Source organism: Capsella rubella, unplaced genomic scaffold (genome assembly GCF_000375325.1).
Source record: "Capsella rubella cultivar Monte Gargano unplaced genomic scaffold, Caprub1_0 scaffold_6, whole genome shotgun sequence".
In the NCBI taxonomy this organism is placed as follows: domain Eukaryota; kingdom Viridiplantae; phylum Streptophyta; class Magnoliopsida; order Brassicales; family Brassicaceae; genus Capsella; species Capsella rubella.
In genome coordinates, this window is record NW_006238918.1 from 422,166 (window position 1) to 436,250 (window position 14,085).

The 14,085-nt window shown below is 37.0% G+C and overlaps 2 protein-coding genes across 3 annotated transcripts; one reads left to right on the forward strand and one right to left on the reverse strand.

The window, feature by feature from the left end:
* The first annotated feature begins 1,209 nt into the window (after window positions 1-1,209).
* LOC17883811 (E3 ubiquitin-protein ligase PRT6) lies at window positions 1,210-10,062 on the forward strand. Of its 2 annotated transcripts, none has more exons than XM_023781539.1 (18): window positions 1,210-1,319; window positions 1,425-1,653; window positions 1,836-2,942; window positions 3,060-4,261; window positions 4,403-4,543; window positions 4,847-5,090; window positions 5,171-5,872; window positions 6,172-6,363; window positions 6,474-7,066; window positions 7,269-7,320; window positions 7,405-8,020; window positions 8,209-8,390; window positions 8,472-9,004; window positions 9,095-9,199; window positions 9,300-9,366; window positions 9,460-9,537; window positions 9,641-9,709; window positions 9,795-10,062. In XM_023781539.1, exons 2-18 carry the CDS (start codon window positions 1,591-1,593, stop codon window positions 9,864-9,866), a joined length of 6,018 nt encoding a protein of 2,005 aa, XP_023637307.1. In that variant the 5' UTR covers window positions 1,210-1,319; window positions 1,425-1,590; the 3' UTR covers window positions 9,867-10,062. The 2 variants fall into 2 exon arrangements, with proteins under 2 accessions (XP_023637307.1, XP_006286879.1); XM_006286817.2 differs by having other exon boundaries at window positions 1,212-1,315.
* Window positions 10,063-10,299: 237 nt separating this feature from the next.
* LOC17883236 (transcription factor MYB3R-5) lies at window positions 10,300-13,834 on the reverse strand. The gene is made up of 9 exons (XM_006287377.2): window positions 13,693-13,834; window positions 13,160-13,311; window positions 12,942-12,993; window positions 12,720-12,777; window positions 12,265-12,359; window positions 12,067-12,170; window positions 11,854-11,982; window positions 10,665-11,739; window positions 10,300-10,593 (listed from the first exon to the last, which is right to left on the reverse strand). The coding sequence occupies exons 1-8, from the start codon at window positions 13,732-13,734 to the stop codon at window positions 10,734-10,736; spliced, it is 1,638 nt and encodes a 545-aa protein (XP_006287439.1). The 5' UTR covers window positions 13,735-13,834; the 3' UTR covers window positions 10,300-10,593; window positions 10,665-10,733.
* Window positions 13,835-14,085: the final 251 nt, after the last annotated feature.

Consider the following 14,085-nt stretch of genomic DNA (forward strand, 5'->3'; position numbering starts at 1 on the left):
AAAAATGGATATTCTAAGCTTACACACAAAGATTTGGTTATATATATAGGTAAATGGTGTGGGAAAGTTAAATATTTTAAATAATAAAAATTAACAAAATATTGCATAAAGGATTTGTATTTTCTTATCTTTTAAATATAAATGGAGAAATATAAAATATTGATCTGTTTTGTAATTTTTGATTTATTTTTAACATATTTTTACCCAAAATATTGCATAAATTTCAATGATTCGGTTTTCACTTTCCACAAATTTCGTCAAAGAAATTCTGTACATAATAAATTGAAAAAGGTAAATTTAGAAAATTTTAATAATGTTTTGATCTATTTTTATTATATTAAAACCTAGTAGTTATGGTAGTTACTAAAATATAGAGAAAATTAAAAGTTTCAAATTGTTTCTTTTTTTTTGTGGAAAGTTTCAAATTGTTTCTTATATTAATTATTATATATATATATATATTGCAGATTTATTCATTATATTATTATTATTAAATAATAATGTGTGTATCCCACAAAAAATAATAATAATCGTGTGCCTATTTAATATTTATAAAATCGACTGACTTTAGTTTGAGAAGTTTGCCTCATATTTTTGAATTTTACATTAGTTATTTTTGGAAATTTTTATTAAGATAATAAGTATGTATTAAATTTGAAAATTGTTTTAGCTATTTTCGAAATAATTAATAGAGATTTTCTTAACTATTTTTTCGCAATAATAAATATTTGTTTAATTTGAAGATTTTCTTAAGTATTTTCGAAAAATTTTAGGGAGATTTTCTTGTTTTCATTATTGATTTTTAAACTATTTAAAAAGAAATATTAATACCAATGGCAAAATCTTGTAAATAAGTGAGCAAAGCAAGGGTTTTTTCATAAGTTGCTGCCAAAATGTTAATATAGATATTAAATTATATTAAATTATAATTTATATAGTTATAAAAAATAAAATTTACAAAATTAGCAAACCGAAATATTTAAAAAATCTGATATTATTTAAAAATTATCATACTGTATATGGTTCTAAAGATTCTATTAGTTATGGAGGTATTTGATTGATAAAAAAGGAATTTATTTAGTAATTGAAAATGTCAACTACTAAACCAAAAAATAAAATTAAAAAAAATCTGAACAGTGACCTTTTCTTCGTCGGTATCTCAAATTTGTAAAAGAGACTTCCGGAGCTCCGCGAACCGCCATGGCTTTAACCAATATCCACCTATAAACTCTTTCCTTTTTTAGGGTTTTTTTTTTTCTTTTCTTTTTTCCTTTTGGCTGCAATTGGGGAAATTAGGGTTTTCTCTCAGACAATTGTAGGTATATTATCTTCTTCCACTTTGGATTCAAAATTACTATTTTCAGACATATAATTTCAATTTTTGTATGATTGTTGTAATTTGAAGCTAACGTCGAACGATTCAGGTTTCATTGAAAGGATCAGTTTTTGTTTCTATCCGAATCTCATCGTCTTCGTTCTACTCCTAAAGTTTCCTCCTTGGAGGAACAAACCCTGGAGAGTCACAGCAAGTGTTTCTGCAGCGTTGTGTCAGTGGTGGTTTTGTATATCCGCCGCTCGTTAATTTCGGAGATGGAGACTGACTCGCCTCTTTTTGGCTCTTTTCTTCCCAGCTCGCATGATTTGGTCATCGAGGTATTGTTCTTGCTTGTGCTACCCGAACTTCTTATGATTTATATAAAAGGGTTTTTTGTTACCCTGATTGTGTTTCATGACTATTGTAGTGTATAATCTTGTAATATGCGTGGTTGTGGCTGGCTTGTTTTGTTGTACTATGACTGCTTGGAGTTAAAGTTTGGCTTTTGTTTATTGTGTAGAGGCTTGTCTCTGTGGGGGTTCCTAAAAAATACTGCTCTAAACATGGCCTAGTGGAATTCGTTAGAGCTAACCCGGCTAAGATTCCAGAGTTAGTCTCTGCTCTCTTACCTACAGATGCCGATGTTAAAAAAGGATTGAAGGAAGCTAGGGAACGGTCTCGCAAGTCTGCGGTGAGTCCTAGCATGAAAAAGAGGTTCAGGGAGAGCATGAATATGCTGCAGTGGTTGATGTTTCAGGATGAGCCTGATGCTTGTTTGAAGAATCTAGCAAAATTGAATCTTGATCAGCGAGGTGTTTGTGGCTCTGTTTGGGGACACAATGATATAGCATATAGGTGTAGGACATGCGAGAATGACCCAACTTGTGCAATCTGCGTGCCTTGTTTCCAGAATGGGAATCACAACTCCCACGATTATTCGATCATCTACACAGGTGGTGGTTGTTGTGATTGTGGGGATGAGACAGCATGGAAACGTGAGGGTTTCTGTTCAAATCATAAAGGTTCTGAACAGATTCAACCTCTCTCAGAAAATCTAGCAAATTCAGTTGGGCCTGTACTTGATGCCCTTTTTACTTGTTGGAATAACAAGCTCTTATCTGCAGAAAGCATTAGTCAGAAAAGTGCTAGATCCAACGATACTCTTGTGTTACTCCAAAAGATGTCAAACGAGCTGACATTTATAGTAGTTGAAATGCTTCTGGAATTTTCTAAGTCCAGTGAGAGTTTGCTCAGTTTTGTTTCTAGAAGGATTATCTCTTCAAGTGGTTTATTGAGTATTCTTGTAAAGGCTGAGAGGTTTTTGGACCAAGATGTTATGAAGAAACTACATGACTTGTTCCTCAAATTAATAGGAGATCCAGTTTTCAAGTGTGAATTTGCAAAAGCATTTGTGAGTTACTATCCAGTTGTCATAAGTGAAGCGGTTAAGCAGGGTACTGATAATGCATTCAAGAAATATCCTCTACTGTCCACATTTTCTGTGCAAATCCTCACGGTGCCAACTCTAACACCATTTCTGGTGAAGGAAATGAATTTGCTAGCTATGCTTTTAGGATGCCTCAGTGATATCTTTGTTTCTTGTTCTGGGGAGGATGGTGTGCTACAGGTAAACATATGTCTTCTTTTCTCATTTTTTGGTTTGGTATCATTATAATGGTGATGAGTTTTAGTTCCACTTTCATTGTGCTCCTAGTGAACTGTATCTCACTGTTTTCTTTTGTAGGCTACAAAGTTGGAACGGTTAGTTGATACAAGTGAACGTGTCATTGGAGACTTGAAATTTGTTACAAGCCATGCTATAGTTTCTAAGTATGCAACACATGAACAACGGGAGTTATCAAGATCATGGTTGATACTCTTGACCTTTGCTCAAGGAATGAATACTTTAAAAAGAGAGACTGGAATCCCTGTTGATGAAGAAAATGATTCCATGCATTCATTCTTTGTTTTGGGTCATTCTATAGCTGTTATTCACTCTCTATTGGTTAATGGAACGTATTCTGCTTCCACTGATGAAGAAATAGAAAATGAGAGAACCGCCAAGGAAGAACTTGGTCAGTGTAATAGAAATGGAGAAAGATATGCAAAAGTTGGAAGATTGTCTCATGAAGATTCTGTATGTACTGCGATGGTAAGCAGCAGTTCCTTTGATAGCTCAATGGCCTCTGAAGTCCACAAAACTGATCCTTTCCATGCCCTTATTCCTTCTTCTGCCATATGTTTGATACGCGAATGTCTGAAAGTGTTGGAGACATGCTTAGGAAATGATGAAGGTATATCAAAGTTTCTTTGCAATTTGTCTTCTCCTAGCGGCAGAAGCATCCCTGGAAGTAAGATGTCGTGGCCAAGTAGAGACTTGTTAAAGAGTGGAACTGGAGGAAGTGTATCTAGTAATCTTGCCAGTTCTAGTAGAGATCCGAGTACTGGCTTATCACCTCTATGCGGCGATATACAAACAAATCTTAGCTTGGATAATGTTGGTGGACCGAATGGGGTGATTCAGACAGATGCTATAGCTGACTCGAGAAGAGTATCTTGCAACTCTACTGATTTGACAAAGAACTCATCAGGAGTACGTATACTTTGTCTGTGTGATTGGCCCGACATTCACTATGATGTGAGTTCTCAGGCCATATCTATTCATCTACCATTACACCGGTTACTTTCTCTGCTCATAGAAAAAGCATTACGGATATGTTATGGAGAATCTGCATCTCACAATGGAGTTAGTAATAGACATGAGATCCCACAGGCGGACTTCTTCAGCTCTGTGATAGGCGAGTTCCATCCTTATGGATTTTCTGCACTCGTTATGGAGCATGTTCTGCGGGTTAGGGTCTTCTGTTCCCAGGTTATTGCCGGAATGTGGAAGAAGAATGGAGAGTCTGCATTAGTATCTTGTGAGTGGTATCGTTCAGTTCGTTGGTATGTGAGAAAACTATTGTTTTTATAAAGTGCTGAATTCTTTATTTACTTGCATGTTTAACTAGATGCAGCTTTGAAAATTGGTAATTGGTTGTGAAGAGATTACTCGTTGTTTCTCATTCTAGTAGTTTTTATTGACAGGTCAGAACAGGGACTTGAGCTTGATCTATTTCTTCTGCAGTGTTGTGGGGCGTTAGCTCCCGCAGATTCTTATGTTGATAAGCTCCTCAGTCGATTTGGGATCTCAAGCTATCTTTCACTAAATCCGGATATAACAAATGAGTATATACCTATTGTCCTCTTACTGGTGATTTCTTTCAGTATATGGTTTTATAGTTCTGCTACATTTAAATTGTCAACTTACCTCATTCAATATGACTGTTTCATTTAATAGTTTTTTCTCATTGGAGTAGAACAAGCATTTTGTCCTTATTGTTGTATTAACCTGTAAATTTTCTCAATCGCAAATTTATTTTTTACTAGGTTGTCAGTCCTATTGACTCTCTCGTTCTAAAGATCTTACTATAATCGCTCTGTCTTGCTGCCTCAATTTGACATGATTCTTATCATAAATTTGCTTTTCAGGTATGAACCAGTTTTGGTCCAGGAAATGCTTACTCTTCTGATCCAGATTCTGCAGGAAAGACGGTTTTGTGGTCTTTCTACTGCTGAAAGTTTGAGAAGAGAGATCATCTTCAAGTTAGCCACTGGAGATTTCACTCATAGTCAATTGGTTAAATCCTTACCCCGTGATCTGTCCAAGTCAGACGAGCTCCAGGAGGTCTTAGATGATGTTTCAGTTTATTGCAATCCATCCGGCATGAACCAGGTCTTGATTATTACACATGCTGGGATAATTTTAAGTTGACACGCAATGTAAAAAAATACTTGACATTAGTTCGTTGGCAGGGGAAATATTCACTACGGTCATCTTGTTGGAAGGAACTGGATCTCTACCACCCTCGTTGGCATTCGAGAGAATTGCAATCTGCAGAAGAAAGATTTTCACGTTATTGTGGAGTGTCTGCATTGACCACTCAGCTTCCTAGGTGGAGAATGATCTATCCGCCTCTAAAGGGGCTTGCTAGAATAGGCACTTGCAAAGCCACATTTCAGATCATTTCATCTGCTTTATACTACGCTCTAGAGAGTGGTACATCAGTGAAATCACGTGCTCCAGATGGCGTTCTTATAACTGCACTGCACTTGCTCTCGTTATCATTGGATATTTGCACTCAGCAGAGGCAATCTAATAGTCAGGATTGGTGCTTAGAAAATTCAATTCCAATTCTCGAATTAGCTGGTCTGGAAATAATTGGTATAGATCAAGGGACTGAAAAACAAAGTTTGTTGTCACTTCTTGTTTCGTTAATGAGGACTCGTGTGGGCGATGGCCTCCATCAATTTCCAGAGGCGGGCAGTTGTAATATTTCGTCCTGGATTGGAAATCTGCTGAAGAAATTCAGTGCAATTGATTCTGTTTGTATGAACCTATTGCAAAGTCTTACCCCAGAGGTGGTTGGTCAATCTGGCTTTGATAAAGTCATGTCAGGCTCTGCGTCTGATGAGAAGCGCAAGGCTAAAGCTAGAGAGAGGCAGGCTGCTATTATGGTAAGATCCTTTTTACAGAACCGGTAGCCATTGATGTAGGATCATGAACTTTAACATATGAGGCTGCTGTTCGCTACTTGACGTGCATGCTTTTTTATGTTTTTTTTATGTTTCTCCCTTGTTGATAAGCATCAACAAGGAGTGTGGCGAACGTAGACATAGATGTCTCTGTGGTAATAGACGATTTTTTGTATAAGGCTGTTTAAATTGTTTTTATGCTCATTATTCAAGTTGCCTCTATAGTTTGAATTAATAAGTTTTAGGATATGCTAGTTGTGCTTATTATAACTTGCATGCAGGCAAAAATGAAAGCGGAACAGTCAAAGTTCTTGTCTACCATGAGCTCCAGCATGGACGATGATGATGCAAGATCTGAAACTGAAACAAGTGACTCTGTTATGGAACATGATTCAATTGCTGTCCGTGAAGTTTGCTCCCTTTGCCATGACCCAGATTCCAAAGACCCCGTTTCTTTCTTGATTTTTCTCCAGGTTGGTAGCATGGATAATGCTATAATTTGTGACTGTTAAGGTTAAATAAACATATACTCCGAGGAAGTTTTTTTCTGGATCATTCTTAATGATTTCTTTTTTTCTTGCAGAAATCTAAACTATTGAGTTTTGTGGATAGAGGCCCTCCATCTTGGGATCAATTGCCACAATCCGAAAAGCAGATATCTGTGGATGGAGCTTCTGATTTTTTGGGAATGAATGCCTCTTCAGATGGTTTAAGAATAAGTTCTCCTCACATGCTGCAACTGTCAGATGATCATATCTTTGAGTCAGCTACCGATTCTGTGCTTGAAACTATAAAATCCCGGCTTATAGGGAATGGTCAAACAGAGAAGAGGTCTAGCGATGGGAGGGGCAAAGATGAATCTAACAGGGAATCATTGGAGATAGCCATGTACCAAACTGTTTGCAAAAAAATTGAAAATATGATAAATCAAAGCCTTACACGTGTGGATCATCGACATCATGAAGCTGAAAATAGTTCGGAGGAAAATTCTGTTGGTGGTCCATCTACTTTACTAGTTAGATTTCCTGATATTCGATCAAGACAGACTTCCAGACGTCCTGATGCTGGTTCAAATGGGTTTCACCCTACCGACTGTGATGGGGTTTATCTTTCGTCATGTGGACATGCTGTGCATCAAAGCTGTCTTGAACGATATTTAAAATCCTTAAAGGAAAGGTGAGCCATGTTTACTTCTTTGGGATCATATGCGAAAAAGTCTTAATTAATCATCGTCTAAATAAGTGAATTTATTCTCTTAAGTTGATACGTCCTTTCTACCTGTTGGGCATAATTGAATTGGTTATTTCTTTCCTTGATTTACAGTTGATATCACGTTATGTTTAACAGCTTTTTTTGTTTGTTTGTTTGGATGGTGTAGGTCTGGCAGGAGAAATGTCTATGAAGGTGCGCATATTGTGGATCTAATACAGGTATTTGCGTGACCAATGTAGAGATATATTTTCTTGTGCTTTAGTGTTCTCCTTCTGAAGCTTAAACATTGTTTCTTCTGTCAGGGAGAATTTCTCTGTCCTGCATGCCGCCGGCTTGCCAATTCCGTATTGCCTGCATGTCCTGGAGATTTATGTTCTATCTCAAAGCTTCAAGGTTCACCTACTAAGTTAGGTAGATCAGATGCACAAAAACCTTCTCTTTGGATTTCTGAAGGGTTGTGTCTACTGCGATCTGCTGCTGAAGTGATGGAAGATGGTGATAGCGGAAAAACAGGTTGTCTGCAGGGAGATGGACCAAGAAGGAAAGATCTTGAATCTATATCTAACAAACTGTGGAATTTCTATTTTCCCAAGCCACAGGAAAAACATTCAGAAAGTTCGTGGCTACCACAATCAATCTTCATGTGGGACACCCTTAAGTACTCTCTTATTTCAATGGAAATTGTCACTCGTTGTGCTAAGAATTCAATGCTTCCTGTCTATTGTATTGACTCCTTGTATGAAGAGTTTAAATCCTCTACGGGGACTGTTTTGACACTCCTATTACGAGTGGTACAGAGCACCAGAACAAAGAACGCAATTCATGTTCGTCAGAGATTTATGGGTATGAAGCATCTCGCAGATTCTATATGCTCTGGAATTTCAAGTAGTTCTTCGAGCAGCATATTTGGAAGTGAAGGTACTTTTTTCTCCTATTCTCAGAGAGAATAATTGGCATGGAAATGTTTATGGACATGGCCTCCGTATATGCACTTATACATTAGTTGGGATTTAATGGGATCAATTTTAGTCAGATCTAGAAATTCCCAAATATTGATGAAATAGTTGCTAACTGTAGATGTTTCTCAATATTTGCCATCTTTTCAGGCACAACAAGTTCATTGAAATTTATAAACCTGCTCTGGAATCGAGCATCTGATCCAGTTCTTATGCATGACCCATTTTCATCACTGATGTGGGCTCTCTTTTGTCTCCCTTTTCCTTTTCTCACATGCGAGGAATCTCTATTATCACTTGTGCATATTTTCCACGGTGTCTCTCTTGTTCAGGTATGCCATATTGTTCTCTATGCATATACTAATTTTACCTCTTTAGACTTGCATTTCCTAATCTTGTTGTCTTTGGTGCAGACTGTAATTGCCTATTGTGCATGTCGCCTAAGTGACTTGAGTGAACTAAATTTTGAGGAAAACCTGCTTAATGACATCTCCAACGCTTTGAGAGAATCAGGTGGTTTGGAGTATTTCATGTCCAACAATATGGATTTATCATGTGATATAAAAGACACAATCCGTAAATATAGTCTTCCTTTCTTGAGGAGATGTGCATTGTTGTGGAAGCTACTGAAATCTTCTCCTGGGAAGTTTCATGAAGAGGGAGATATGGTCGGTTTGCCATCTGACTCCACCAGCGACAATATGGATTTCATGTACAGTCCCCAATCTGAGCTGAATCATCTGCAAGAATTGGAGAAAATGTTTAAGATTCCACCTGTAGATACCATTCTCAACGATGAACATCTCCGCTCTTCAACTCAAACATGGCTCCAGCATTTTCTGCGGGAATACAGAGTCAACAGAGTTCGAAGGCCCCTTTGCATCATCCCTGTAGGTCATTTCCAGCTAATGAAATTACCCAATCTATACCAGGACCTACTGCAAAGGTTTGTAGCGATATCTCTCTGGTTTTTGCACGAGCTGTTTCCCATTCAAAGACAGTAACCCTAATCAAGAAGCCATGTTTTCTTTTTTAGGTGTATAAAACAACCTTGCAGCAACTGCACCAAAGTTATCGAAGAACCTGCATTATGTCTTCTTTGTGGAAGATTGTGTTCTCCAATATGGAGACCTTGTTGCAGGTATTTGCTTTACTTCTACTAGTCTCCAAATATCGTCTTGATTAACGTTTTTATTGTTTTAAAAAAAACAAATAGTGATCCCCTAACATTAATTTTACAGGGAAAGTGGTTGTCAGACTCATGCGATTACCTGTGGTGCTGGTACCAGTGTATATCTTCTGATAAGGGTATGGTCTCTCTATCTATCTATATTGCGTGTGTATGTATGGTGTGATCATCTTTACTGGGATATGAATTGATTAATCTTCATTTTCTGATAGCGGACCACAATTTTGCTACAAAGATTTGCAAGACAATCACCTTGGCCATCTCCTTACTTGGATACGTTTGGAGAAGAGGTAAATCTACGAAGATTTTTCTTTCTATCTACGTTTAGGTTTATGGGTATCATATTGTTGATTCGGATGTTTCCATGCTATGGATATTGGTTATATGTTCTAGGATATCGATATGGCCAGAGGGAAACCACTATACCTGAATGAAGAACGTTATGCTGCTTTAACTTACATGGTAAATGTTTGTCTAAACAATCAAAATAGTAGCTTTTCATTTGTATGGTAATAAATCATATTTTGCTTTGTGAACTCCTTCGCAGGTTGGTTCTCATGGACTTGATCACAATTCGAAAGTTCTCAACCAGACCACAATTGGAGGCTTCTTACCTTAGACTGTCTGCGCTTCTTTCTCAGACATTGTCCTCTATGAGATCGTATGCGCATGTTGCTTTGAAATCATCATCAGTTAAGCTTTTCTGATGGTTTTTTAATTTAATTTCTGTCACTTTGGTTGGTTTCTTTATTTGTGGATATGAGATCATGTTTGTAAATAGAGTATTTAATCTATCTGCAGTTCGTTGTTTAGTCTCGGTTGCAGATTTGCATTTTTTTTAATTTTTATTCAAATTTACTTAATTCTTCTACCCAAAAATTGTTATAAATCTCCCTTTGATCAGAGGAGAGAGATCCTATCAGAAGAAGTAAAAAAGCAATTGTATATAGCCATTTTGAGAAAGTTTATATATATATAATAAAGTATATACTCGAAAACGAATGCGTTGTGTTCTGATATCACTTCGATGGCTGAAGATGAAAAAATGTCAGTGTAAAAAGAAGATTTATCGACCAATTCTAAATGAAAGAATATAACCAATTTTAATTTCTTAAACTAGTTTCTGCACAATTATCATCTAAACAAAGATCGTTTCCCACCATGTATGAGTAAACAATAAAATTAAACTACTTCGAGTGTACCTACCTATTCATCCTAGTTCCTGTGTTAGATGACCCAACAGCTTGGGGCTGTGAGGAAGAGAATGAAAATGATTTTTCATCACATTATTCTTCCCAGCAAAGCTTCAATTCTTCTGGAACCTTGTTGGTTTCTCCACATGATCTCTGTATCAAAAACGATGGGATTTCAGAATTGTAACTCAGATTATTGACATTAGAGGGATTATGTTACTCACAGTTTTGTAAGCTATCCAGCTCTGTATGCACAAGATCAAAAAGATTTTTCCATAAAGAGAAGAAGGGTTCTATAGAGGCTTGTCTTCCTCAGATGCTAACTCAGATGTTTCGGTTTCATTATCTGGCTGATTCTCTTTTGCAGATGTAAACTCAAGCTGTCTTGATTTCATTCCAGCTGTTCTTTTAGCCCTTAACCGATACGGTGGAGACACGTTGATAACATTCCCATTAGACTCCAGTTTTTCATCATCCCTACAATCATCAGTTGTCTCCAGTAACAAACTTTCTCTCCCTGCTGGAGAAATATCTGAGCTATCTTTACTTTCTTCTTTTTGTTCAGCTTCCTTAACTCCAACATTAACAACAGCATCATCATCTGTTTTTGCAGCCAAAACAACTTTTCGTCTTTTCCTAAAAATAGAAGGTGTGTTTGGAAAAGTTCTAGCAGCTTCTCTCAAGAAAGATTCAGGACTTCTTGTTGCAGCTAAACCACTGTCTTTGTTACACGGTGGAGTGATTAAGCTGACTGGTGTTGCAGATTCAGGACTGCAACCACATTCAGATCCATACATACGTTGCAGATCCGCTTCTGATGGAAAGTAATAGTCGAGTGGAGACTTATAGTACAAATTCCCATGCTTTGGAGTTCCAAACCCATTTTCTTCTTTCCTCTGGATTGATCTCTCAACATAAGCTCTTGAGTTGATTCTGACTTCCTCTGAAATTGGTTCCAGATTAGGCAACCGAGGCTTGTGCTCAACAGGAGAGCAAGCATATTCATTGACACTGATTCTTCTTGAAGCAGCTACTTCTTCAAGGAGAGCTGAAGAAGCGTCAATATGGTCTTTTCCAACTTCATTTGAATCTGTATTTCCCGAAGAAGTTTGGGCAACAGAATCAGAATCCTTGAAAGGTTTAGTTGCACTAGACTGCTTGGAATCTCTGTCTCCATCAGCAATATCATTCAGAACACTGAATTTGGTTGCTGGCGGTGGCAAGTTACCAGTTGCTAAATAGAACTCTAATTTTTTCTTCAGAGAACTATTCCAATGGTTCTTTATGGCGTTATCAGTTCTGCATAAAGTAGGTAGAAATCAGAAGCAATGACTGTATGAAATGTTCAAAAATGTCAATTAACTTTATTTCTTATCAGACATTTTTTTAACTATGTTCAAAAAGAAAGTATACCTTCCGGGTAAAACCTTGGCAATTTCCGCCCATTTGTTTCCGTATATTCGATGAGCATTCATGAGAGCTGATTCTTCTTCTATGGTCCAAGCATCCTTTCTAATATCAGGATTCAAATGATTGTGCCACCTGTAATCATAAACATATTGAGGCTTCCAAAAGCAAAGGAGACATAGACTCTTCTCTTCAGATGGTCAAAATTTTAATCTTTACCTTTCTCGACATTGTTTCCCGATACGACCTGGTAAAGACTTCGCGATAACAGACCATTTGGCAGGTCCATATTTTTTCACAAGTTCAACGATTTTATCATCCTCCTACAAATGACAAAAGAAGAGAATTTTACAGCTAACAAATTTACGTTAAGTCGAAAGCAAAAAAGGTTTTAGAACTTGAAATAGAAAAGAGAACCTCTTGAGTCCAAGGTCCTTTGACAAGTTCTGGATTAAGAACTTTCTGCCACCGGTGCAAGCATTGGACTTCTGTTCTATCTGGAAAAAATTCCGCTGTAAAAGAAATACAAAAAAATCAAACAACCAGAAGAATGACCAAAACCAGCTACTTTAACATTGAAGAGGCAAGAAAAAAATATGGTTCTCTTGCAAAGTGCACAGCAGCGATCACATTGCTGAATGAGAGAATATCACAAAATTCTCAGCAGACTTAAGATACGAGTTCAGTTCCTGAATGTATCAATCATACATTCCTGTAAATACATCTTGAAAAGATTTCAGTTCCAGAATACAAATCTTATAAATGATCCAAGTATGTAGGTTCATCATTAGAAGACCAATAATCTGATTGAATTTGTTGCAACACCGTTGCTACTACTTTTACAGGAAATAGATTCCAGAAACGAAAGTTACCTATTTTCTTCCACCTCTTCCCCTTATACTTCTCAACTGCTCGTCTAAGGGTCTCATCCTGAATAATGATAAAACCCCAATTACATGCCACAATAATGCTAGTCTCATCGTTGCATTCAAGTAAACAGTAATCCATATACATAATCGAACGAGGTTGCTCTACATCTCAACTAAATTATGAAACAGAAAACCAGGAAGTTAGAAACAAAAGCAACCACTAACCTCCTCTGGAGTCCAACCACCTTTTGCTCGTCTCATAGGCCCACTAGTCCTCCTGCAAAATCGACGTTAGAACATTGGAAAACCCAAGATTTGAGAATGACTAAGGCGCTGTATTCAGAGTTGGAGAACGACATAAATCATCAAAGCACACAATCTTTCCAAACAATTAAATTCATAACACACAGAAAAAAAAAGTTGAAAAAGAACAGTAACAGTACCGAGGAGTTGGAGATGATGTGGCAGGAGTTGCGATTTCAGGTGACTTGAGGAAGAAACAGCCACTGCCTTCGGATGCAGATGAGCAAGAAGCAGCTAATGGTTGCTTATTCTCCATACATTGAATTTCAGTTTGCAATTCACTTAACTCTTCCTAAAGATCCAACCACCCATGAAAATCACCAAATTTCAGAATTTTCGTTAAAAAAAAACATGGGATTGAACACGAAATAAAGAAGGAGGGATCTTTATCAACCGATCAATCGAAAATCATAAAACCCTAGAAAACCCACGGCCGCAAAACAGAAGCCAGATCTAACAAATCGGGGAAATCACTAAAAAAAAGTCGATACTTTCCAGCTATTGTGATATTTAGGGTTTACAGCAATTCTAATCAACAGGGAACAAATAAGACCCGTGTTCCGATTCAGACCTAACATCCATGAACTCATACCACAGTAGAAGAAGATAACAATCTGATCACCAATATATGAAAAGCCCTAATCAGATTCAGGGAAAGAATAAAAAAACTGACCTTTACCGGATAACAAGCCGCTGGATTCGAACTGGAGCTCATCGAGATAGAGAGATGGGGCGAATTCGCGAGGAAGAAGAAGAAGAAGAAGAAGAAGAAGAAAGGGAACGTTAAAAAAAAAAAAAATCAAAACTTTATTCGAAAAAAACTTTGCCCGTTGAACGAGAGAAAAGAGAGAGGAGAAGAAGAGACTATGGAAAAAAAAAAAAAAAAAAAATGGGTTACATAAAAAAGAGAGGTTGAAACTAATAAGATTGTAACGAATACTTCTTCCGCCGACGTAACAGTTAATCGCCGTTAACCAAATACCGGCTGGTTTATTCCAAACCGACTCAAATGTCACACTACTTATTTATTGAGATAAACATTTTATACTATGATATTACTCGAATA

What these genes read in the sequence shown, in the direction of transcription:
- LOC17883811 (XM_023781539.1), top strand. Translation starts at nt 1,591, where the DNA reads ATGGAGACTGACTCGCCTCTTTTTGGCTCTTTTCTTCCCAGCTCGCAT. An exon ending in AATCCGGATATAACAAATGA is followed by an intron (nt 4,544 to 4,846) that starts GTATATACCTAT and finishes TTTGCTTTTCAG; the next exon opens with GTATGAACCAGTTTTGGTCC. An exon ending in ATCCATCCGGCATGAACCAG is followed by an intron (nt 5,091 to 5,170) that starts GTCTTGATTATT and finishes GTTCGTTGGCAG; the next exon opens with GGGAAATATTCACTACGGTC.
- LOC17883236 (XM_006287377.2), bottom strand. Translation starts at nt 13,734, where the DNA reads ATGAGCTCCAGTTCGAATCCAGCGGCTTGTTATCCGGTAAAG. An exon ending in GGGAAACAATGTCGAGAAAG is followed by an intron (nt 11,983 to 12,066) that starts GTAAAGATTAAA and finishes TTATGATTACAG; the next exon opens with GTGGCACAATCATTTGAATC. An exon ending in GCCAAGGTTTTACCCGGAAG is followed by an intron (nt 11,740 to 11,853) that starts GTATACTTTCTT and finishes TACTTTATGCAG; the next exon opens with AACTGATAACGCCATAAAGA.